General features: G+C 37.0%; 1 protein-coding gene across 3 annotated transcripts in view; it reads right to left on the bottom strand.

Moving 5' to 3' along the window:
• Positions 1–27,686, bottom strand: part of LOC150110505 (Ig-like and fibronectin type-III domain-containing protein 1) — a 325,466-nt gene that overhangs the window by 259,437 nt on the left and 38,343 nt on the right. For all 3 annotated transcript variants that reach the window (XM_090394289.1, XM_090394271.1, XM_090394280.1), the window contains exon 3: positions 12,943–13,043. In XM_090394289.1, the coding sequence (XP_090250415.1) occupies positions 12,943–13,043 (101 nt within the window). The remainder of the gene's footprint in view (positions 1–12,942; positions 13,044–27,686) is intronic.

Here is a 27,686-nt window from a genome sequence, read left to right as displayed (position 1 = left end):
GCAATAGTTAATACAGATGATTCCAAATTTTGCAGGATGATTTGGACAGATTAGTAGACTGAGCAAAGAGAAACGGATGTCAGTTTAATGTGGCAAAGTGTAAGCTTATGTATTCTGGAGTGAAAAGATTACCAGCTATATACCACATTAGTGGAACTGCACTCCAGGAATTGACGTAACCAGAGACTTGGGAGTGTTAGTGGATAGGGAGTTGAAAGTTTAGGGGGGCACATAGCAAAAGTGGCTAAAGCAGCTCATCAGATCATTTGCTTACTGAAGAATAAGAAGAAGATATCAAACAGAGACAAGCAAGTAATTGTTCCTCTTTATCGAGCCTTGATAAGACCCCATCTTGACTGCTCACCCAGATCTGGGCACCAAGGTTTCTTGGTGATAAGGAGGATGTGGAGAGGATCCAGACAGAGGCAAGTGACCAAGATGGTAGCAGGTCTATGGAATGAACCTTACCGGAACAGGTTGAAGATTTGTGGGTTACAGAAACTGGTTGATATGCTGAAAAGGTGTGATATGATTGAGACTTACAAATTACTGGGGGGTTTGTACAAGATGAATTCAGAGGAAATTTTTCAGAACAGGTGTGGTGGTGGTGGCGGGAGAACTAGGGGCCATCCATGAAACTGAATAAGAATGTAGTTAGCAAGGGTGTTAGAACCAGTTTTTTTTGCTTGGAGAGCAGTGAATGAGTGGAATAGGTTGCCAGAGTCTGCTGTGGGTTACATGACTGAACAAGTTCAAAGCAAAGTATGACAGATACTGTGCAAGTGGTGTATAGCTCTTGACATGATGTTTAGGGCTTCCCTCGATGAGTTTAAGGACTCCTTGGAGTTGTCCATAATAATAATAATAATAAATTGGAAAGGTGCCAAGGCATTTTCTAATAACAATGACTGTATTTAGGCTTGGGTGCTGATTAAAGCTCATGTTAAGGTTTAACTGAATGAATAAAGACATCAAAATACGAAAATTATAATAATGAACTCACCTATGAAAACAGTTCATAGGTGAATGATATGGACTAAGAGATCTGCTCTGAATCGAGGTATAGAAACTCTATTGTGATCAGTATTTAATTAGTTCATAGACTAATTAAATTTAAAAAAATCAGCTAATGCCTTTCTGTTCCCATATAGGGAGTAGGCGAGGCTGTTTTAGCTCTATAACTTTTGGAGACTGAGTGGGCAATTCAATCTTCACTGGTAGCCAATCAGAGATAGCTGGCCGAAGGCTATCACTAATTAATCAGTATGCAGTAAAGAACACAGCTAACAAGTGTTGCCATCCCATGGTCGCAAATCCTTGCACAATATTTTTAATGTCTGAAAATAGTGTGGGTTCGACGACCGATTTTCTTGAGTTTACAGGACGAAAAACCTGCTTGCCCATACCAGAGATCGACTAACTCGGCCTCTGGATGTCAATTTAATGTGGCAAAATGTAAAGTTATGCATTTTGGGGTGAAAAGATTAGCAGCAGCATATCACATTGGTGGAACTGTACTCCAGGAGATTGATGAGGCCAGGGACTTGGGAGTGTTGGTGGATAGGGAGTTGAAGTTTAGGGGGCACATCATAAAAGTGCTTGTCAATCAGCTCATCAAATCACTTGGATGCTGAAGAATACTTTGACGAGCAGAGATAAGCAAGTTATTGTTCCTCTGTATCGAGCCTTGATAAGACCCCATCTTGATTACTGTGCCCAGATCTGGTCACCTAGGTTTCTTCTTGATGGGGAGGAGGTTGAGAGGATCTAGAGGCGAGTGACCAAGATGATAGCAGGTCTATGGAATAAACCCTATGACCAAGATGATAGCAGGTCTATGGAATAAACCTTATGAAAACAGGTTGAAGATTTGTGGGTTGCAGAAATTGGTTGATAGGTGGAAAAGGGGAGATATGATTGAGACATTCAAATTACTGAAAGGTTTCTATAAGATTAATTCAGAGAATATTTTTGAGAACAGGACTGGTGGTGGGAGGACTAGGGGCCATCCATGAAAATTGGGCAAGAATGTGGTTAGCAAGGGTGTTAGAGCTAGGTTTTTTACTTGGAGAGTGGTGAATGAGTGGAATAAGCTTCCAGAGTCTGTTGTGGGTGCTATGACAGTGAATGAGTTCAAGACAAAATATGATAGATACTGTGTGAATGTCGAATAGTTGTGATGGACATGATGTTTAGGGCCTCTCTCGATGAGTCTAAGGACTCCTTGGAGTCGCCCGTAATAATGATAATAAAATGTTCCTCTGGTTGGCGACTAGATTTGACCCCGAGTCTTTCTTCATGCAGTCAAGTGCCGTAGAGTGCAAATGCCACTTCTACTGAGCTACACAGGCTCCTAATTAAATATTTAAATAAAACTAATTAAAAATTAAAAACTCATTATAAAGACTAAATATTTAAAAAAAATGTACTTGAATATTTTATAATTAAATTAAATATTTAATTTAATTAAATATTTAATTAGTTCAATGACTTTTTTATAAGGTTGAATGTAGACAATTGCCAGTCCGATAAGCAGAAAATACTGTAAAATACTCCTCCTGTCCTGTCAGGTGTCTTCTCCCTCCAGGAGATTGACTACCATGTGTCTCCACCATATCTTATTCTGTGCCTCTCTGCTGCATTCCTCATATGAGAGAAAGGTCCAGTCTTCTATATTTTTCATCCACTCCAGTCTTTGTCTTCCTCTCTTTCCCTTTCCCTCAACAGTTCCTTCGAGAAGTGTCCTTTGTAGCCAGTTATGTCTCAGAATATGTCCAAAATATCTGACTTTTCTCTTTTTAATTTCTTTCATCAGGCTCCTGTTTATACCTGCCATCTCTAGTACCTCTTCATTTGTCTTTTTTCTCTTTCCATGATATTCTCATAATTCTTTGCAGCATCCACATTTCAAAGGCCTTCAGTTTTTCCACACTCAGATTGGAGAGTGTCCATGTCTCTACTCCATATAATAATGTAGACCATATGTAGCATTTGGAGATTCTTAGTCTTGTTTTCAGATTTAATTCTCTAGATTTAGTAGATTTTTCATACTATTGAAAGTTGACCTTGCAATTTCAATCCTTTTTCTAATTTCATCTTCTGTCCTGCCATTCTCTGTGATCAAGTGTCCAAGGTATATGTATTTTTGCACCTGTTCTAATTTATTTCCTTTTATATTGATGCATATTTTTGGTATTTTATTTTCTCTTGAAATTATCATGATTTTTGTCTTTTTAAAGTTGAAACTGAGGCCATACTATTTGCTATACTTGAGGGTTTCATCTATAAGAGTTTTGAGGTCATATTTGTTTTCAGCTAGAAGAACCGTGTCATCTGCATATCTTAGGTTATTAATATTTCTGCCCCCCACGGTGTTTCCTTTGTAGTTACTAATTTTATTAAATATTTCTTCTATGTACAGGTTAAAGAGAATCGGAGAAAAGACACAGCCTTGTCCCACACCTTTCTGAACTGGGAATTCTTCTGAGGTCTCTCTAATTATTCTCAGAGATGCAATCTGTTCCCAGTAAAGATTAGTTAATAGCCTAATATCTTTTCCATCCATGCCTATTTTTGAAAGGATTTCAATTAACTGTTCATTTTGGACATTGTCGAATGCCTTTTTGTAATCTATGAAGCAGAGATACACATCTTTTTGTTTTTCTAGATATCTTTCTATGATGGTTCTGCCGTTGAAAATACCTTCTCTTGTACCTACATTTTCCTTGAAGCCACTTTGTGTATCATTTATTTCTATGTTTATTTTTTCTTTTATTTCTTTCAAGAATAACGTATAGGAGGACTTTTGATACTTGACTGATGAGGCTGATTGTCCTGAACTCTTCACATCTTGTGGCTTTTGTATTTTTGGGGGGGAATTGGAACGAAAATTGAGTGATTAATATCTTTGGATAGAAATCCAGTCTTGTATATTTTATTGCATAATTTTGTTAGAAATTTCAGTCCTCCACCATTGAGAGCCCTCAACCATTCTGCCAAGATGTTATCTATTCCTGCAGCTTTATGTGGTTTTAGTTTTCTGGCAGCATTTTCAACTTCACAGAGTAAAATGGATGTTCAGGAATATCATATAATTTCCTTGTGTACTCAATCCATCTTTCCATGATTTCTTTTTTATCCATTAGAATATGGTCTCTTGAGCTCTAATGACACTTGCATGGTTTGCTGTATTTGTCCTGCTTATCATTTCTCTGATCTTTTCATGATTTCTCTGCTTCTGTATTTTCTATCAAGGTTTTCTATATTTATACATTTATATTTAATCCATTCCTCTTTGGCTTTCCTGCATTCTTTTTTTATTTCTTTATTCATGCTTTTATATTCAGGTTTGTTCTTTAACTTTTTTCTTTGTTCCATCAATGTCAGTATTTTTTCATTCATCCAAGGTTTATTCCTTTTCCTTTTTAATTGTGGGAGTGTATTTTTGGCTGCTTCATTGATGCTATTCTTGAATGTTTGCCAGTTCATGCTAATTTCATCAACTGGTGTTCTATTTTCTGTGTGAGTTGTGTGGTGTCAGCCTTGTTAAGGGATTTTGTGAATTCTTTTATAAAGCAGTCTTTAACTTCTTGGTTGTTAAGTGAGTCTGAATTATAAGTTTCTCTTATGAATGGTTGGCTTGGTATCTTAAGTTTTATTTTGATTTTTGCAATCACTGGGTTGTGGTCCGATCCTATGTCTGCTCCAGGATATGTTTTTGTTTGTGTTATTGCATTTTGGAATCTTTTGCTTATTATTATATAGTCAATTTGGTTTCTATAGATGTTCCCAGGACTTTTCCAGGTATATAGTCTTCTGGGAGGATGTTTAAACAGTGTGTTGGCAATTATTAAGTCATTGGTTTCACAGAATTGAATTAATCTTTCACCTCTTTCATTTCTGATTCCAAGCCCTTGGTTTCCCATCCAAAATGAGATTTTTTCTGAGCCCACTTTTGCATTTAGGTCGCCCATCATTATAATAACATCATCTGACTTAGCACTGGAGATTGCAGTTTGGGTGTCTTCATAAAATTGTTCCAACTCTTCATCTGCGTGATCTTGGGTTGGCGCATACGCTTGGATAATATACAGGTTGAATGGTTGTGCAGTAATTTTGGCTGTTATGATTCTGTTATTTATGGGCCAATATCCCTTTAGAGATTTTGCAATTCTATTACTTAGGACAAGCGCTAGTCCATTAAGGTGTACGTCACTGCCAGAGTAGATTATTGTGTGATTTTTTCTTCTTCTTATGCCTGTATCTGTCCACCTCACTTCACTGATACCTGCAATATCGGCCTTCATCACTTCTAATCCTGGAGTAGGTTATCTAATTTGCTGCCTCGTAGAGTGTTCTGATGTTCCATGTTACTATTTTCAAGAGACTGCTCCTGGTTTTCAGACAAGGGACATCTGAGAATATCCTCCCTGGAGGGTTTGGGATATTACCTTCATACACTACCTTAGTAGTTCTTGTCTTACAATTCCCAGTTTCAAGCTGTTCTTTCCTGTAGCTATAAGAGCTGATGGTTGCAGGGGTCTCAACCACATCTCGTATTGTGACATGGTGTGTTTCATGGTTGACAATGGATAAATACGTGGTGAGGCTCCGATCTCTTCCATGACGGCTGGCCACAAGTCCCTTAGATGTTAGGAGTGTGCCCTCGATGTGCCACACATCTTGCCGTCATGCCCTTGATCAGTCAGTGTTGATTCTTCTGCCATCTTGGCCATTCCAGACTTCATGCACATAAAGGATGACATTCCCTATTTACAGCATTCTATATTGCTGATACCCTCACTTAGTTTAGTCCGCCAGCCAAGGCGGTTTACCAGGGTGTGGCTGCTGGTGTGAACTACCAACTTCTTGGAGCCATAAGTGAGAGTTGAGTGTATGTGAGGCCCAGAGCCCAACATCCTTAACCTGAGATCAGCCACTGACATCGATAAAATACTACATAGGATTATATCCCAAACTTCCAAGAAGATATATTCGTTTTTCGACTCTTCTTCCAAGTTTTCATTTTAAAACGTTTTGAATATATTAACAAAATCTAAATTACTCTCTAGTTGTTACTATGTCATCAAATATTTGGAATGAATTCCTAGAATTCAAACGTGTATACTTTTTTTTTTTCCTGGTATTTAGTAGAGCAACTGCAAACTTACTGTATCCCTACAGATGCGAGACACTTCGGCGCATGTCAGAAGGAGAATCCATTCCGATAATAGGGTAATCGATCCATATTGGGATGAGTTGTTTATTATTACAAGTCGGAAAATTAACTTCTCTTTTATGAAAATTGAAGTTTTTAAAGTGGTAACTATTTTGCTTATATAACAGTTGGAAAATTTTACGATTATGTAAGTGATTTCGCGCATTAATAACGAATTCGTACATCACCTTATTGCTTTGACTTTGAATTGACTCTTCTTGGCAATCTGCCAGCTGAGGGCCTCGGATCTGTGGTCGGACAGTAAGCAGAACAGAAACAAGTGCATACAAATAAATGGCTAGTTATGATTAGAATATGTAACTTTTTATTCTTACAGTGTTCTTCGCGTACGTAAGGCTGCACTTTCCCCTATCGATGATGAAAGGAGAAGACGGGCTTACACTTGATTTCCAAAGACTGTCGCTGTCGCCCATACTCTTTGGGCGACGACAGCGACAAAAAGCACTACAAAATTTACTGTTCGTTGTTATTTATTAAATACAAGTAGAAAATGTTTTAGTTAATTGTTGATATGAACGAGCTCTAACATTAGTGATTCAGAACATCGGTATTCCAAGGTGAAATAATTTCTACCTGGAAAGAATTAAAAATAAAAATTCTATGCTCAACATGATGCTGTATCTCCGTCCCCCCTCCCCCCCGACGATTTTACTTTCTCTAAAACCTCAACAGGATTCCACATGCGGAGTATCATCTTAAATATTTCGATGAAAGGAAGCAATTCAGCTACGAAGTACTGGCATTATCTTAGTCTGCATCGCACCTTTTCTACACGAAGTTTGGCTAATCTTCTGAACAGCAACAATAAAACTTCACGCATGACAAAAGCCAGATAATCTGGTCGAGGCACGTGCAAGGATTGGGGGGTGGGGGAGAGAACTGCTTAACTTCATTCTCCTTCAGTATTTGCAAGTCGCGCTTCATACAAGAACTAAGAATGTTGCTTTGTACTGAGCCAGCTGTCAGATAACCTTTTAAGGTACGTCATTTGAAAGGGCGTTATCAAATCAGATCTTCAGAATGAAAAAAAAGTCTGCAGTTCGTGTAACACACAGCTAGTCTCGCCCAAGATGCATCTCTATACTTTCCACCTACAAGCCAGTGAGATTGGATAGATAAGCTCCGCCCTTTTGAGTAAAGCTGAAAACTCCACTTAACGACAGTAAGTTCTTGGAAAAAATTGACCATAACATTAGACACGTGACTTAGCGGAGCAATCAATTTCGAGTACTTCAGTGTTCAGTGTAGTTCCTTGACTCCAGTCCTGAAAGCGAAAAGATATGTGAGCTTTCTATCTGTCTTCTTTGTAAACGAGTATTACGCACGTGCCATAACATTCCATGATGATTCCAAATAACACATTTTCGGTTACTAGAATGCTACTTGTAATATACAGTATAATACAACTCCTAGAGTGTATCGATGAACTCTAGACAATGTTATTTTTATCTAAAAAAAAAAAAAAAGTTTGTGCTTTTAACTACATGAATTTTTTTTTTCGATTTCAAAACTTGTATTAATTCCACTATTTTTATTCTGCCACTAACACAAACAACATCAACCGTATGTTTTTTGTTGTTGTTGTTTTCACTTGTGAGAATCAAAGAGATTATTTTGAACCATGACAAAACTGATGAAGAGAATATCATTTAGTAGTATAATAAAATTAAAGGGAATGGGGGAAGTAGCTTTTTTACAGTAGGAATCACAGACAATGGTTAGGGACCACTGCTTGTTTAGTATTATTATTTCTACATGACACCGCCAGGAGTCCAAGTACTCCTGAAGGTGTACTCTGTCTACTCCGCTAAACACATATCGAACTGTTCTCCCGAACGAATAACATTTCTGGCTAGATGGGTGAAGCAAAATTGCTTTTCATATTCCCCTTTGTCTGTAATGAAGGAACTTTGATTACAGACGTGGAGTGTTTATTGAGCTATATGCTCGCCCATTGAGGGCAGTGAAATTAACTAAACAAGTTTAAGATAGACTTAGGCCTTTTATATTTGTAGCTTTCCGCTTCATTATATTCCGAAGCTTTCTTGATCAACGAATTTGGGTGGTTGCTGTCTTGGTAAAGAACTTCCCAGCTAGATCTAGGAAAAGGAAAGAGATATAAGGGATGTTGACTTCTCTAAGAATCTGGGAGTTTCTAATAAACCAAGGGGCATCTAGAATCATCCTCAGGCACTTATTCTGTAATCTTTGAAGTTTTTAAATATTTGTATTCGCGGTGTCGCTCCATGCGGGGGATGCGTAAGTGATGACCGCTCGTATTACCATCTTGTAAATTGTTAATTTTGTTTGTGTATCCAGTTTACTTTGTTGATCATAGGGTAGAGCTGTGCTAAGACTTTGGATGTCTTCGAGGTAATGTGTCTTATATGTCTTATTTGAATAGGAGTTTCTATTAAGAATCACTCCGAGATATTTGACTTCAGTCTACCATGGAATCTTCACTCCCAATAGATAAATGTCTCCATGCTATGGATTTTCTTTCTTGTAAACAGTATGGCTGAGCTCTTCTGTGGGTTAACTTGAACTGTTCTCCCCTGCTATTTAATTCTCCTTAATACTACTTGTAATAAACTAAACACAACTACCATCAACACCATCTACCGTCCATCACCACCACCATTAGCAGTGTTTTTTGTCTGTAAATTTTATTGATGACTAAAAGTTATAAAGTAGGAAGAACCTCATAATATCGGATGTAAATTCCGAACATTGTAAATTTTTAGAAAATATTTATGAAATATCTATCAAAGAAACAGATTAAGTGAATGAAGCGAAAAAAAATAGTTCGCGTTTGTAGTTAAACATCGAAAAGATGGCGATTTTATATTATACTAGATTTAGAAGAAGTTGTATACGGTAAATTATAACAACTGTACGAGAGCTAAACTAATGATTTCAGCAAAAAACTGAACGTTGTGGAAAGCTAAGTGAATGCAGTCATTGAGCAAAGATCGTTGACAAAAAATTTATTAGCTTTAAAAAAGCAAGAAATAACCGTGATGTAAAATACGTTGGATTAGTAGCAGGCTCGCGCGCGCGCGCGCGTGCGTGCGTGCGTGTGTGTGTGTGTGTGTGTGTGTGTGTGTGTGTGTGTGTGTGTGTGTGTGTGTGTGTGTGTGTGTGTGTGTGTGTGTGTGTGTGTGTGCGTGTGTGTGTGTGCATTTTCCCCTCCCAATAGCAACCCTACCAGGAGGTAATTTATTCCTACATGCTCCATTGCATACAATGCATATATTACATGTAGCTTTCAAGTACTGATTAACATTTACATTTCCAATTTTGTATTAATATTCATATTTACTTTGTGTGTGCGTGTACATACACTCAAGAAGACTAAATTATTTTAAAACGATGGGGATAAGCCCTTCCTTTTTTTACTACCGCACACAAACTCCGTGTGTGTGTGTGTGTGTGTGTGTGTGTGTGTGTGTGTGTGTGTGTGTGTGTGTGTGTGTGTGTGTGTGTGTGTGTGTGTGTGTGTGTGTGTGTGTGTGTGCGTGCGTGCGTGCGTGCGTGCGGAGGAGGGATTGGCGCTTGATTACACGTTGTCTTGCTCCACGTCTGCTCAGAGTCATCTACGTCACCACTTGTACATCGTACCTTAATTTTCTATTTTTTTCTATGATATAGATAGAAACGATATCTTCAGAAGAAAGAATAACACACAGAAGGATAAAATCACTCCCAGTAAGGAAATCCGATTTCGTACTGATTATGATTAGAGAAGTGCAGTTTGGGTTAAATTCTAGGAAAGCATTACTTGTGTTTCAATTCCACTGAAAATCAGTTGGCAATAATCGAAATAGTTTTATAGCTTATGTAGAAAAGAAAAAAAACACTTAATGGATGTACAAAAAATTAGGATCTGCAACAACAGCAAAAAACCGAATTACACGTTGTAATCCGCCCATTTCATTTGACATCAAGAGATGCCGTATGGTCACTCAGATGCTCGGTGATGTGCCACACCAATCCTCGCCACGTCGTCCTATTATATGCTTTTCTGAAGGCTTCAACTCTCTGAAGATCAGTCACTTCAGATACACCATCCATCCATCTCATTGACAGTCTGCCCCTTCCTCTTTCTTCTATTACTGTTTTAAGAAGTCCTCCTTCCATCCTTTCAACGTGTCCAAAGTATCTTAACTATCTTCTGTCAATATCCTTAGGGAGCCTTAAAGTTCTACTGACCCTTTCTAGCACCCATCCATTTGTCCGTTTTTCAGTATATGATATCCTTAACAGCTTTCTGTAAACACCTATCTCAAAAGCAGCTATCCTTTTTATTATCTGACTTCTTTAGGTTCCGAGTCTCCCACCCATAAGTCCCTGTTTGAAAAACAGCTGCATCCAAAATCCTCAGCTTTGTTCTCGTGGAGATAGATCCATCCTTCCGGATTTTAGGAAGGATGGATCTATCTCTGACTGGTCTATAGCTAGTCTCTGACTGGCCTCATCTCTAATCTTCTTCTGACGTCTTCTGAACAGCAATTCTTCATATTGCTAATGGATCCCAGGTACTCGAACTTGCCTCAATTCTTTTTCCATTAAAGTATACTTGTTTCTCAGGAGCTTCCCTGTCTGTATTTCCTTTGAGAACCATAATCTTTGTCTTTCTAGTATTGAGCTGAAGTACTCTGTTAACTTTGTCAAGAATATGTCCTAGTTCTTCCTTGTCATTACGAGGAGTATTGTATCATCAGCATACCTCAGATTACTGATCAATCTACCTCCTATCCTAATTCCTGTCTTGACTCATCCAATGCTACCCGCACAATGTCCTCAGTATAGATACTAAACAAGTAAGGAGAAAGTAGACGTCGTTTCCTAGCTCTAACATGGAGCCAATCAGGTTCTTATTATTTTATTTTATTAAAAATCACACTTCGATTGTGTTTGTTGTTATTGTTATTCTTCTATTTCTAATGGAAAATGGAAAACAATGCATTTCGCTGCAATCATATCATCATAAAGGTCTAATATTGAAGAGTTTAAAGGCATTCTAGATGAAAAGACAGCAGATACTGTTCAGATATGTGGAATCGGGATGGATTTCCATTTTAAAGCATTTTAAAGTGGACATGTCACAAGTATTGCTAGTTCGAACTAGCGCATATAATTCTGTCATCCCCCCACTCTAAAATTTAGAACAGTGTGGAAACTGGAAGACGACCTACTGAAGCTTAATTCCAAACTAATCTATATTCTATTTATTCATTCTGCAATGCTCATTCTTTACTTCAAGTAGAGAATTCATTTCTTCTTCTGTTCTTCGAAAGTCTCACAAAAAGAACCAAATCATTCGACACATAACTTATTTCATTTTAAGGAAGAACGGTGTCTTTCTCCTAATTATAGTTAATTTACGCTTATAAGATAAAAAATATAATAATAAACATTCAAAGACAAGATTATTCTAATCACTGACTAGTTTACTTCGCTAAATGTATACTTCATGAGCAATTCGTGAACGCCTGATGTTACTATCAGTAAATATTGGTCAGAATTCCATTAAGCATGCAAAATGTTCAATGCATGCAAGCCAACACTTCCCTGCAAGTCATCAATATCCCTCACTGTGTGAAGTACAAGAATGGGTTTAACAGCAACAAATCAAAATCCACAAAATTTAAAGTCAGGTGAACAAGGAGCCATGTAACTGTTTCAGGAACCCATCTGGATTTCCTGATCCACCTTTCAGGAAGTCTTTCATCAAGATACCCTCAGGCTCCAGTTGTGAAGCCTGAGTGTATGTTGATGGAGCTCTGTTCGTGCATGAACCATGTTTCTCCCTCGCGCAACCATCCAGGACATCGTTGAAGATGTATTCTACCAAATTTTCCCAAGAAGTCACGGTACAAAGATCTCGTAAGCTTATTTGATAAAAAATGACACTATTAGTCTCAAGTTGGTGGAAAATTTGGCTTATACGTAATTATTGTGATAATTGAACATATCATTTCAAATGAACAAGGCATCAACTGTGAAAAGCACACAGTAGAGAAATTGTTGGCCTCGCGTAGATTGTTGTAGAATTCAAAGGCCATGAAAAGCTTCTTGATGAAGCTAATATGCTTCCTGTGCATTTCCGTCGGCAAATCTCTATTACAAAACGGCCATATTGCAACTTCGGCCACCATCATAAGGGTATAAGGAAGAAACAGAATGGCTACGATAAAGCGATAAGACTGAGTTAGTAAGGAACAAAAGATCATTTCTTAACCAGTTTCTAAAGAAGGATTTAGATGCACATCCAAATATGAAAATAATCTTTAACTTGGGTGGATTTAGGATTTATATAGTAGCAACAATTATAGGGATGATAAATAGTATCTTGAGCGGAAAAAGACGTCAAGTTTCATGAAAGAAGCTACAGTATAACTGTGATGTAGCCGATTTTGCCAGCCAGAGATATGAATGTTATGAAATGCAAGAAAAAGTGAAGTGGGATCTAAGTTTTTTTATTTCTAAGTAAGAAAATTTTTTTATTTCTAAGTAAGAAATAAAACAAGGCTGTTTTCGAGATGCATTGAAATTCACAAGTTCTCTCGCCAAAGAATGCCAAGGAGATCGGATTATTTATTTATTTTTTAATTAAATAAATTATTCTGTTTGCACAAGTATAATTACTCATATGGAACTATTTGAATAATTGTTTGGATAAACTGCGGAGATTATCTTACCGTATAGTTATCCATATGTCGGACTACGCACTCTATAAATACTTCTTCTCCTTCCATGCTAAGTACTGGATCTAACGGCGTATCTTCCAGAGAAGGAACACCTGCAATTGGAGATTTAATTAATTTCTTTCTTCGGAAGCTAATTTTAAAAGTGGTAGTTTACAAGTATGAAAATTCGAGGGGAAAAAAACGAGAGAAAGTTTATTCTCTTTGTCTTGTTGGAAGTATCTTAATTTTTAATACAAATTTAACCAAATTAAATATAGGATTCGTATTTTTAAAACTAAACCAAAATAAACACTTGTTTGTGCCAATAAACCACAGTTTCCTATAGCACATTTCGAAATGCAGCATTTTTAGTGCATTTCGAAATACGTAAATACTGTAAAAATTATGTATTCGGCGGCATTGATTTGGTTAATAAAAATGTGATAAAGGTGATGTCAACCAATCACGACAATCCTTTTGAGCTCTACTGATTTCAAAGGTTTTCATTAGGAAAATATATCTTATATTCCCTCATAACTTATATATATATATACATACAATGCAACAAACGAAAGAACAGCTCTAAATACAACTATAACGTTTTCATCCTAATTATGTATAGAGACTCTCTATGTTGTTCATCCTCAAGGGCTCACTTTAGTGAGTACGGGCATAGCAAACCCCAGGTACCAGATGCTGGACCATGCCTTACTTCATGTAATATACAGTATATCTTTTATATTATTCTGTAGACTGGTCCCTCCTCTTCTTCCTTTGCTTCTTTCTCCTCTCCTTGCTCCTTCCCCCTGATGCCATTAGAGTATTCGAGGGCTAGGGGTGAGTCTTTCTTATCTTGCTAAGTCATTTCGTCTTATGCAGCCACCGAAGGAGGCAAGCTAGCCTCAATAGCTGCCGGTCCCAAGCCCGGATAAATGCGAGGGTTGATGTCAGGAAGGGCATCCGGTCGGAAAACTTCAATGCCAGCTCAAACTATGATATGAGTCAAAGAGAAAATGATATAAGGGCTAGGGCGTACCCCTTAAGCGACGCGCAGCCACATCGCCCTACAGCTGCGAGAAGTGGACGAGGGCTACCGCATCAAGGGCGGGTGCGGTTAAAGAAGCGAGCCTAGCAGGTGGAGAGGATGTTGCGAGTGGGAACACTGAATGTTGGAAGCATGACTGGAAGGGGAAGAGAGGTGGAAGACATGATGAGGAAGAGGAAGTTGGACATTTTATGTGTGCAGGAGACAAGGTGGAAGGGGGGAAAGGCAAAGGAACTGGGAGATGGATATAAATTGTTCTACTCTGGAGCGAATAACGAGGGAAGAAATGGTGTAGGAATTGTGGTGTGTGGCAGAATGAAGGGTGAAGTACTGGAAGTGGGTAGAAGGAACGACAAGATCATGCGAATGAAATTGGGTCTTGGAGAAGAGCGGGTGGTTGTATTATGTGTATATGCCCCGCAAGTTGGTTGTACAGCAGAGGAGAAAGATGAGTTCTGGAACGTGTTAGATGAAGAAATGAGGGAATTGGAAGAAAATGAGATGGTAATTGTCGGAGGAGACTTGAACGGACACATAGGAAGACAGAATAGAGATTGTCTGTGAAAGGATGCATGGTGGCCACGGAGTGGGAATGATGAACCAAGAAGGAGAGAGGGTTGTGGACTTTGCAGTAGCGTTTGATCTGGCAATTGTGAACTCGTTTTTCTACAAGAGGGAAGAACATTTGATGACATATAGGAGTGGTAACAACAGTTCACAAATTGACTACATTTTGACTAGAAGAAAACATCTTAAGGTTGTGACAAATTGTAAAGTAATTCCAACAGATCAAGTAGCACAGCAACACCGACTGCTGTGCGCAGACTTTAAAATAAGATCGAAGATAAGAACCTCTGGATGCCATGGGATGAAGACAATTAAGTGGTTTTGCTTAAAAGAGGAGAGTGTAAAGAATCGTTTTAGGGAGAGGATGTTAGAGAGGATTTCGGATAGACTGGAAAGTGTACAAAATTGGTGGAAACATAATTCAAAAGTAATCCTGAGCTGTGCAATCGAGGTGCTTGGTGAGACATCTGGAAAGATTAGAGAGCAGAAGGAGGGTTGGTGGTGGAATAATAATGTACAAGTGGCAGTGACAGCTAAGAGGAAGACAAAGCAGAAGTGGGATGAATCATGAGTGGAAGAGGACAGAGAGGTGTACAGAGAGAGAAAGCAAGAAGCCAAGAGAGTTGTGGCACAGTCGAAGGCCATGGCATATCAAGATCTGTATGATCAATTAGAAGCAAAGGAAGGACAGAGAAAAATTTACCAACTAGCGAAATGTAGAAATAAAGCAGCAAAGGACATCTTACATGTGAGGCAGATCAAAGACGCTGAAGGAAGAGTATTATTGAGGGATGTGGGCATAAGAAACAGATGGGAAATATACTTTAAGTGAGTTTTGAATGAGGAAAATGCAAGGACTCACAGAGGAGATGGGCAGCCTTCTGAGGGGATGGTGCAGAACATCAGTAGAGTGGAAGTGACAGAGGCCATGAAGAGGAATGAGGAATGGAAAATCGGTGCCCCGACAGAATTCCAGTGGAGGCATGGAATGCACTGGGGGAATAGGGAATTGATCTGCTGATCTGCTGTGGGACCTGTTCATGAAAGTTTGCTAACAGGAAAATATACCTGAGGAATGGAGGGAGAGTACTCTTGTCCCCATCTACAAAGGTAAAGGGGATGCACAAGACTGTAAAAATTACAGAGGATTAAAGTTGATGTCCCACACAACGAAAATCCTAGAAAGGATTTTTGATGGTAGATTGTGGAAGGAGGTGGAGATTGCAAAGGAACAATTTGGCTTCATGCCTGGTAGATCAACAGCAGATGCTATCTTTGGGTTACGGCAGATGATGGAAAAGTATCGAGAGAAACAAAGGGAACTACATCTGGCATTTATTGATCTGGAGAAAGCATACGATAGAGTGCCAAAGCAAGAAGTCTGGAGGTGTCTGAGGGAGAAGAAGGTTCCAGACAGACAGAAAGTTTTCAAGTAACAGTTGGCTTGCATCAAGGGTCATTAAGTCCGTTTCTGTTTAATAAAGTGATGGAGGTGGTAACAGAGGAGGTGAGAGAAGATGCGCCTTGGACAATGTTGTATGCAGATGACGTCTTGCTGTGTGCAGATTCAAGAGAAGAAGCAGGAACTAAACTGGAAAGATGGAGAAAAGTACTAGAAGAGAGAGGTATGAGACTGAGCAGAAGTAAGACAGAGTATATGTGTTGCACAGTGGGCGGCGGACAGGAGACAGATCTGGAGCTGGAAGGAAATGTCATCAGGAAGGTGAGAGACTTTAGATACTTAGGTTCAACAGTGGAAGAAGATGGAGGAGCTGAGAAGGAAGTGGGATGCAGGATACAAGCGGGTTGGAGGAACTGGAGGGAGATGGCTGGAGTGTTATGTGATAAGAGGGTGCCGATCAATCTGAAAGGCAAAATCTATAGGACAGTAGTGAGGCCAGCTATGACATATGCTATAGAAACTGTGGCCCTGAGGAAAAATGACATCAGCAGGATGGAAGTAGCAGAGATGAGAATGCTTAGGTGGATGTGCGGTGTGACCAGAAAGGATCGCCTGAGAAATGACTATGTCAGGGGAACAGTGAAAGTTACGAACTTAGGAGCGAAAATACAGGAGGCAAGGTTGAAATGGTTTGGTCATGTGATGAGGAGGGAGGACGAATATGTGGGAAGAAGGGTCATGCAGATGGATGTGCAAGGAAGGCGGAAGCGTGGGCAGCCAAAGAAGAGATGGAGGGAGCTGGTAGAAGAGGACTTGAGGATGAAGAACTTGGATGTGGTGACAGTCCAAGACAGGAAGGTGTGGAGGAGACTCATTATCAACAGTGACCCCACTTAAGTGGGAGAAGCTGCAGAAGAAGAAGAAGAAGAGAAGACCCTCTATGTTGCTTATAGTTTCTTTAAGCTTCAGTGTTTAGTGTTTTTTTCTTTTGTTCTATAATGTCATCTGATGAAGGCTGTTATAAGCCGAAACCAGTCGTGTTTTAGTATTAAACCTTTTTTACTTAACTCTCGGTTTAAGTCATTCAACTCTTTTTTTTTATAATAAGATTTTTATAAGATATATATATATATATATATATATATATATATATATATATATATATATATATATATATATATATATATATATATATATATATTAGGGTTACCAAGTAATTTTATAAGCTTGGTTATTTAACTCCTAATCCCAAGTATGCAAACAATTAAGTTTGCGCCTGAAACATAGTTCAAGTCTAAAGATGGTACAACACTAGGGCAACTCATTGTAAAAGTAAGTAAAGCTCTGATCACTATTGTTAGTATTTTCCCATAATGTAAAGCACATCTCATTAAAAGATATATACTGCAATACATTATAGATGGGGTCACTACCCAGATCGGTTTCAACCTTTTTTTGAGGTCTCCTCAGTGAGTAGCTAGACCCTAAATACCAATACCAAGGGTTTTAGTAATACAGAGCCTTATCAGCTTTACCTATAGAAGTTGCTGCAAGGTGTTTTTATTTTTAATAAGAATCTCTGGAGGAGATATAGATGTAATAAATTTTTTAACTTGGGGATATTGTATATTAGGGTTACCAAGTAATTTTATAATGTACTTGGTAATTACAGTATTTTATACTGCAATACATTACAATAATGTATTGCAATATACATCTTTTAGTGAGATGTGCTTTACATTATGGGAAAATACTAAGAATAGTGATCAGAGCTTTACCCATCTTTACAATGAGTTGCCCTGGTGTTATACCATCTTTAGATTTGAACTATGTTTCAGGCGCAAACTTAATTGTTTGCATACTTGGGATTAGGAGTTAAATAACCAAGCTTATAAAATTACTTGGTAACCCTAATATACAATATCCCCAAGTTAAAAAATTTATTACATATATATATATTCTCATTTGTATTTATTTTCTCCGTCAGTATGTGAAAGGTTTCTGCAGGCATTTGAAATAAACCCGGTCTACATAAAATTTCTTAAGGTTGAATGCACATTATTTCATCATTCGGAACGACGTGAGTAGGCAGAACAGAAAACGCAACTGATAGCGATTATATGACAAATCTACATAAGGCGAAATCATCATGCTCATCCAAGAATGAATATAACTTTCGATAAAGAAAGTGACAGAGATCTAGAAACACACCAGAAGCAGGAAGAGAGATTCAACAACGAGATACTGACTATCTATAAATGCAAACGAAGACCATCCATAACACTAAGGAAATGAAAAGGTGCACACATTTGAACTACGTATTATACTCAAATAATTTCGTGTGGCCTATTTTTGCCATTAAAATTGTCCAAATGAAACGACTCGACAAATTATAATTGCGATACTAAATTTCATTAAATCCTATCTGCTTAGTGTGGAATTATTGCTATCAGTTAGAATCGTTTTAATTTTGCTAATAAAATCGAACTAAAACTGTACGTATATTCATAAATACATTCCAAATACCCAAGTTTATTAACTTATCCATCCATCCACAGTGGAGTTATTTGTATATATAATTACGAAATGTTTTACTCATTTTGACCCTGTAAGTGATCTTGAAAAGAAAATGAAATGATGTGAAATTTTCCAAATAATTTCAAACACCGAATGCCAATAAAATTCTCCAACCAGAATTCAGGAATAACTTGTACACAAATGGGACGAAACGACTCTAATAGGTGGTGATGCCTTTTGTGACAAACTGCATATGCATGTTAGATTCACCTAAAAAAATAAATATCATTATGCCCTTGTTACTGTCATCATTATTAAATATCAGCAATTTTTAATATTATAATTTTATATTAAATTTTTCCTCAAAACATACAATATGTTGCCTGATGCTATCACGTAAGCTTAAGAAATATATTATTTCTCTGGCCGGTTTTACTGGATGAAAATCCTGAGTTTCATCCCGTAAAAAACCATACCGCCGCCACATGATACTTGCTAACTCACCTTCATTTGAAAAGCCCTTATAAAGGTTCTTCGCGTCCTAGACTAGACTGGATAAATCTTTCCAACAAAAGAGCATCGTCATCTGACTGACTGAGCTACAGAAGTTCTTTTGCAAGACAACAGGATCATTTTTAAAGGATTTTTTAAATGAAAGTGGGATTAACTGGTCTCATACAGAAAAGAGAAACAGAAATAGATACGAGAAAACAGAGAAGAGAAAACTGTTACAGAGAGATAGTTTTTCTCTTCTCGTAAATTCATATTTCATTGTTTTCTGCTGTAAAGCAGAAAAAAAAACACTTTTATCATAATATTCACATAACATTGACAGATATGCAGTAGCATTGACATGCTTGCCTTTTATATAACAAGCGAGTGGGGGCTTATTGGAGGCCTAAATGGTTTGGAAAAGAGTTCCATGTTGGTCTTTGGAGCAGGATTTTCGGTATACCTAACTCTTTCACCCATGTTGCGAATGTGCAACAGGCAAACAACCTTTCATCAATGGGATTTGCATTAAAGAAATAATTAAAAAAAATAGAAATTGTGTAGTCTATAGCATATCAGTACTGCTGTGAAGCAACTCACATAGCAGACTAATGTGATATGATTAATAGTATTATCACGACCTAAATTAGATTAATAGAAAATAACTCAGTTTATTAGTCGCAAAAAAGTTTTATAAGCAGTTTATATGCAAAACATCCTTCACTTTCGATTTGCGTTGTCTTTCTTATGAACCACAGTTACTACTCAATTCAGGGATAAATGACTTTATTATAAATAGATTTTCAGTAGTGTTAAAAAAAAAAAAAACATGGAAAAATGTATAAATTTGAATTTCAATATATGTATATATTTAAAAAACCAAACACATAAATAACGCTGCACAACAATCACCATGATTGTAATTTACAATAGCTTATTGTCAAAAACATCCGATATCGCAGCATGGACATGTTAAGTTGCATCATTTTAAGAATATTACGAATCTGGATGTCAACATTGACACTGCTTAAAGAGGTTCATGTGTTTGCTCTTCGCGAGGAGTGATATTCTCTATGAAATATTGCCAAAAAAAAATAAAAAAATCTGGATTGCCATCCTTTAACGGTCTCACATCTCTTCAAGTTTAAAAAAAAAAAAAAAACCGTGCAACAGGTGATGGTGATATGTGGAGGAAACCTAAAAATGGAAGGGAAATGCTATCTATAGCAGCAGGGTGAGCTACTTGGCGTGATTATCACTATAAAATCGTTACGCTGTCATGAAATAAACTGAAACATCAGAGGAAGGCTGTAGCAGGAGTCATAGCAAGTGACACTGCTGTTAGACGTTGGTTAGTGAATAGAAAAAAAAATTTGAAAGCCTTTCATCCCAGAATAAACTTATTTCGACTAAAAATATGCTTGCTGCGTGTTTAAAATGGGCAAATGAACATGCTAAGGTGAAATTCCGATCAAAGGAACACTTCAATAATTCGGATACGTCATAGTTTAACTTACACGACTGAGACAGAATTCAGTACTTGGGCCTGGGAAGGCTTATCGTCAAAACTCTTTGAAGGATACAATCAAATGTCCTGCAGACAATCAATTGTCTGGTATCATATCGAGTAAACAGATTGTCTACTGCATTTCCTGCAAAGAACATACAAAGCTGGTGGCAACATTTATATTCTGAAAATATCAATGTTGTGCACACATGAACAGTTTACAGATGAGCGTGGGGATAATGAAAACTGTGCATTTTATGACGATTCTGCAACAAGCCATTGAACTAAAACGTACTAGCATTTCAAGTTAAAATACTAGAGGAAATTCGCATTATCACTAACGCCTTATCTTTTCCTTTTTTTATTAGGTAAATAATAACACATACACACACAAAACATCAGAACCATGAACGTTTTGTTAACGACCTGGATCCGAATCCCACTGAACAGGGCTGACATTAGGTAAGCAGAACAAATCGGTTTGGTTCGAATTATAGCCGAAGCAGCTAAGGTTATGAGACCAATTGTCTGTTAGCTGTGTGTATTCTTCTGGTCGGGTTGCCTGTTTTGCAGGATGAGAAACCGTAGTATAAAAAATATGGAATAAGCATTAAGGGCTAAAAGGAATAAGAGGGGGTGTGGTGTCAACAACTCAGTACGGACGAACATCGTACAAAATCTGATTTTCTACATAACAGAGATGTATTGCAGCAATAAAGACAAAATGTAATGCAACGAAATACTGAGAAAACAAGGAACAAACTTTGTTTATATATAATTTTTCATTCTTATACCCGCATGTTACTGTATGTTTATTGTTCAGCACTCCCTATGTAATACAGAAAGAGGGAGCTGTTTGAGTGCAAGTCGTATTGATCTGATTTTCGTACTTTAGTGAAAAAATTATATATACGAGTAGATATATTATTTTTTATTTATTTATTGTGAACAAGTTGTACTAACAACACAAAAACGTTAATTATTCAGATTCTGGCACGTTGCATATACCTTAACCCAAGAGCAGAACTACTGCTATAAGTCTACCTCGACTTATCAAAAGTCACAGAGTCGTAAAAATTGAAAAACCGATACATCAGCTATAAACTACACATGCAGCAAATGTACTGTCTATATAGTTATTATCTGTAAGATGTACTTTACATTACCTCTGCGTCATAGGTGGAGAACTGCAAATACTTGTATCATTACATCACTTCTTTTTTTTTCCCTTTTTTTTCAATGCCTTATGTGATATGTTCACAGTGGAAGAAGCAGGATAATATGCAAATACCTCGCGCAGTACCAGTGACCATGACCTACTTCATGTGTTTGTGTTGTTATGTCCTTGCTAGTAGTGCTAATATCTAATTTTAGATAATAATTCCATTGAATACTTCTAGTCAGGATGAGATAATTATGAACTATTTCTTTCTTTTAAAGATAATGTTAGTAAAAGATGACTGTGAAGTGTTACTAATACTGATACTAATACTCAAAAAATCGCTTTTGTGGAATGGTGGCTAGATAAAATTTCTGCAATTAATATGAAATGGTAAGCCAGATTAATAGTCTTAATTGTGAGTATGAAAGGGGACCAAAGTCTTTAATATATTATTACTGCATTTTATTATTTATTTTTTGCCACAGTGGAAAACACGTGCATTTTATTAAAATGCGACATTATTAAAATTTTTAAATGAAATAAATAAATCTAACGCCTATCTTTTCCTGAAATGTGTAGGCTAGCCTGGTTGGCAAATGGTTAACCTGTTTAAAAAGTTCTATGTTTGGTTCTAGAGCAGTATTTTCGGATAATATAAAAATACGAAAAATATATATAAAATTAATGAAAAAATAGAAAAAAAAATCCTCAGAACGGTACTAATAAAAAAAACTCTCCAATATCGTTCCTAGTATAACAGCAAGGAAAAATGACAAAGGCTTTGTCTGTAACTTTAAGATTACAAAAAAAAGTATGTTTAAAACGTGGCATAAAATAGCAACAAATATGAAATTTGTTTTATTTTAGAGGAAACTATTCAGTAACGATAGGCTGCATTTAAATAAGCGTCGATAGCTTTCACAAGTATGACAGAAGCTTTTATTACAAGAACGGAAAAGTAAGCAAACAAGTGGAAGGTGAAGCGAAATGGCAATGTAAAAGATGAAACTCAGTTGAAAATGAAAAGACAGAAATGTGTTATTTTCAAAAAGAAATCATTGTAAATCCACTGCAAACGAATATTTAAGTACTAGAAAAACAACGAACTTTGCAATGGATACCAGATAATTCGGTTATAATTGAAAATCGAGTATCAGCTTTTCTGCTGGTCTAGTTAATTATGGAACAGAAAAAGTTCAGTTTTAAAACAATAGATACCTATTTGGATGCTTACAGTAATTGTGTAAGACTACAAACAGTTTTACATTTGCCTGTATACGAATGTTCAAAGTGTAATCGATAAATATAATCTGAGCTAATGATCAAGAATCCAGATATAATTCTAAAAGAAACAGAACGTTATCTTTAAAACACCAGGATTCTGAATTTGTATATAGATCCTGACTGCAGGAACATGTGTAACCTGTAGAGAGGATGGAGAGTAAGAATGAGGTGTGGCATTTATGTCACTTATTAGTAAAAAGTTAGATTCAATTGGGAAATTTCCAATTAATAATATTCACTTTCTCATTATTGAATCAGTTAATATTAAAATTAACAATTCCACTTTAAGGATGGTGGTATTTTTCATACAACTGGAGGCCTTTCTGATTACGGTGACGAACATTTAAAACATATCTCAAATGGGCCGTAAAAATAAATATCTGATAACGAAAATAATATTGAATAGGGGTTGTGAAATGGACCATTTGATTTTCGTAATACGCTTTTTCTGCACATCTAAGAAGAGGGTTTTTTTTTGCATTAACATGTAAACCATGCCATAAGTGGAGGATAAGATATAACTTAAATCAAAAATAGTTTTATGAAAGTATATAGTCTCTAGATCAAGATATATATACTACTTGGAAAGAAGTCAACCGACATCCCCTGGTAAGGTGTAACAATGGGCTGCATTTAAATAAGCGGTAATAGCTTTCGTGCTTTGTAAAGTCACGTGTTTATAGCCGGTATAAATTGGAGAAATGTGATGCTCCCTAGTCAGTGCAATTGTGTCTGGGTGAAATGGTTGCGAGAAGGGAACTGATGAAGTTTAAACGTTGTGATAAGATGGCATGTTACTGGCTCATCTGTTCGGAAAATTGTTGACAAATTGTGCCAGTCCAGGTCAACAATCAGTGATGGCATAGTGAGACGGAAGCGCAGGGGAGTTAACTGTTAAGTGCTAACCGCAGTGGACGACCCACTATACTCGCTGAACGTGATCCCAGGGTGCTACAAAGGATAATATGCAAAAACCACCCCATTCGTCGGCCAATACGTTGAATGTGGAATACTGGGCATCTACTTGCCCAGAATTTGTACAAAACACGAATGTGTACAAAAACATTCAAAACCGAGGCTCACAACATAGGTTTCCATGGTAGGTCGACAATACGCAAGCCCCACATTACCCAAACCAACATGTAGCGTCGTCTTCAGTGGTGCCACGAGTGTGTACAGTGGAACACGGAAGCTTGGATAGCTGTGTTATGGAGCGACGAATCACACTACACCCTCTACTGAACTAATGGACAGGTGTGTGGGTTTGGCAGATGCCCGGTGAACGTCTCTTACTAGAGTGAGTAACTCCAACTATGAAATTCGGAGATGGCAGTGTGATGGTATGGCTTAGTGTTTCCTTGTGCTACGAATATTGAACTCCGAGATATTGAACTGAAGGATATTGAACTGAACATTCTGGACAATGCTTCCTACTTTGTGGTGTTTCTATGGAACTGACTATTGTCTCTTTCAGCAAGACAATACACTGTCATAAGGCTACTGCTGTAACTGCGTGGTATATGGACATGAACGGCACCACACTCTACTGGCCTTCGCAGAGTGCTCATCTCAACTATTGGGCATCTGTGGTATGAACTGGAGCGTTGGGTAAGGTGAAGTCCGCCTCACAATAGTCTAGGACCTCATTACATACAGGAAGAATGGTCCAAAATTCCCATTGATCTCTACTGTATGCCTTGTGGAAAATATGCCCGTAAGATTGCTGCAGTCGTCGTAGCGAAAGGAGGTCCTACATCTTACTAAGGTGAGCGCCATGGCTGTTTGTTTCTCACACTATGGTGTCCATTGACTTCTTTCCAAGCAGTGTATATGCCTATATTTCAAGAGAAACCTTTGAAAGGATAACAGTACTTAAAGAGCACATCCAAAAATGAAATCTCAACTATACAAAAAAAAAAAATTTAAAAAATTGAGAATACGAGTTGCACTGTGTTGCTTTACGAACCCAAAATTCCAGTATGAAATTAATTACAGTGATATTAAGCAAACGAACTCTAACTGATCATATTCCTCTCTTAAGAATAATTTAGTTACAATTAATACTACACTCTATGAAACTGGCTAATTCATCTTCGGCTGAAAAGCTCCGTATAAAGGTTCCTCACGTCCTACTACACCGTATGCAGGTCTTCACAACCGACAACAAATATTGCATTTTCTTCTTGACCGCACACAATCATAAACACCATGCTTATAACTGAAGTTCGAAATGAGTACAAAGAATAAAAAGAGGAGGCATCTCGTCGAAGATACTTATCTATAAAAAAAATCATGAATTTTATGGGACACACTTTGTGAGCGTTATGTGAGTGCGCTTAAATGAATGAATCCTCTGTTGTTAATGGTATGGTTGATTCCTTGTGCTGACCTGAGCTTAGTTAAGTTCGACCTATGAACTGTTTCATGCGGAACTAATTCATATAATTCAGAGAGAAGAATCAGTCTTTTGATTATTCGGTCATGAACTATCCTTTCTCTAAAGAAATCTTTAGCATAACTTTCGGCCAAGATGTTGTGCAGATTATAAATGATATTTTCAGTTTACTGAAATAAATGTGTCTTAAGATGAGCTGCAGGTTTTTTTTTTTTTTTTTTTTTTTTTTTTCATATTTGTCTGCTGTATACAAATTTGCATTAACGAAACCTACACCACTACACGATCTTTCCATTTGGCTATGTTTGGCCCAAACATCTATCCTATTAGATAATTTACCTTCCACGTTTTGGTTTATATAAAGAGGGCAATTTTTAATCTACCATCAAAATTTTATGTAAGCGTGTAGTATTCTCAATTGTACAATGTAAATATTTTTTTTTGCACACAAAAATTTTAATCCCCTAAAATAGTTTACCTAACAAAAGTTTTTCCCGTTTATGTATTTTGATATATCAATCCTAATAAGAGATGTTATAAAATAACCTCTCAACTCAAGGAGTTGAGAGGTTAAAATTCCTGTATTACACCACTTCTTCCAACAGGCAGAAACCCGTTCATGTTTTTACAGTTTAAAGGGAGTGGAAGAAAGATGAAAACCAATTCAGCTTTACAGCATCAAGAATTTTTAGAAAATTTTTCATGCACCAACCATAATGTGAAAACAATGTTCTGAGTATTACTCTAAGGAAGGGCAGAATTGAACACCAGGGTCAAAATTGAACACTGGAGCAAAATTGAACACTAGGTTTTTCGGAAGAGGTTATGAAGGTAATGCATGTGCGTCAGGAAAGGCTAGAGTAAAAAGAAGAAGAAACATGATTTTGTCTAGATATTTAGCTATTATCAAAAACAAGGGGGGGGGGGAGAGAAGTGAGATATTTCTTGAGAGAAATAAAGCTGGACTGTTTTGATGACATTGAGGTTGACGAATGTTTCTACACAATGGAGAATGGCAAAATTTAGCATTTAAGACATTGATATGGTAGGTTTTGAAGCTTGCAATGTTTGAGCACAACAAGGCCAAATAAAGGATAGAATGGAGTTTACCATCATCAGTAAATCTGTAGATTGGGCATGAAGTCAGTAAAAGGAGGTTATTTATACATAGGAGGAAGAGCGTGGACGAAAGCACGGAGCTATGAGAATAATATGGAACTAGAGAATTCAAAAAAAAAAATAATAATAATAATAAATAAATGATGAACAACTGAAAAAAAACTGACTATCAGCTTTTTTTCTAAAAACTTATACCACGAAATCTGTGACCATAACTATAAACAGCTTTCATGTTTTGCTTCTTTCCTTTCTTTCTTCTTTCTATTTTGTAATTAGCTGAATTTTGCAGTCGACGAAGGGGAGTAAGCTGGACAAATAAAAAGTCTCTTGTTGTACTACGCTAGGAAAAAAAATTACATTTTTGAAATTCTTCAAGTTTGCAAGATTTGAAAACTGTATCTGTTAAAAATAATTAAAAAGCTTGCTCTTTTTCGGCAGCTTGCCTGTTTTCCTCCGATGTTAGGTGATTAATTTTAAAATAACTCTTGTTACTCTCGAATTAATATTTATTAAAACATTATCATTGCAATTTATTTCAAGAAATATGCTTCTTTTGATTCTGAACTTCGGAAAGAATTTTCAAATCACCAAGATTATAATTCACACTGCATTTCAAGCATCACTTATTTATGTTTAACCATATTGCACATCGAATCCATTGGGAATTGGGAGTACAAGGTGGTTAATCATAGTCCATCACAAATTTCACTCGCAGTATCAGCGCAGAGAAGTTCTGTTCAGAAAAAAAAAATCTAAAATTCTAAATTACATTACAGTTAATCTTATAACAAATGATCACTGTTACTGATGATACTCAAATCTTGAAACTACTCTTTCCCATTCACTAGAGGGCTGCGAATGACCACCTTTCACACTTACACTTGGGGTCAAACTGACTTATCTAACCAGTGATAATGGCATAGTACGATGTGCTCTATAATCAGCAGCAGCTTCGCTCTGATTCCTAGCACTTCCGGAGTGCCTTTGAAATTACCTTTAGTTGCACATAACACTGCAAACGTGAGTAGGAAGGAAGAAGATACAATCAACAGTTTCAGGTGCTGTGATCCATGAAAAAGCTGATAACAACAGACCCTAGCGAACGAAAGGATAATCTGTGGTGTTACATTAAAACACTAAAGTATATAGATAAAGAAATAGTATTATTTCCAACAAAGAACAATCTACATAGAATATTTAACATGCCCACACACACATATGCAAAAAAAGGCGATGATATCAGTAATAATTCAACCCAGTTTATTT

The sequence above is a fragment of the Typopeltis vanoorti genome, chromosome 1 (assembly GCF_054136105.1).
Source record: "Typopeltis vanoorti isolate ZY-2024b chromosome 1, IOZ_Tvanoo_1.0, whole genome shotgun sequence".
NCBI lineage: Eukaryota > Metazoa > Arthropoda > Arachnida > Uropygi > Thelyphonidae > Typopeltis > Typopeltis vanoorti.
Note: the sequence above shows the minus strand (reverse complement) of the source record. Positions and strands in the feature narration are given on the sequence as shown.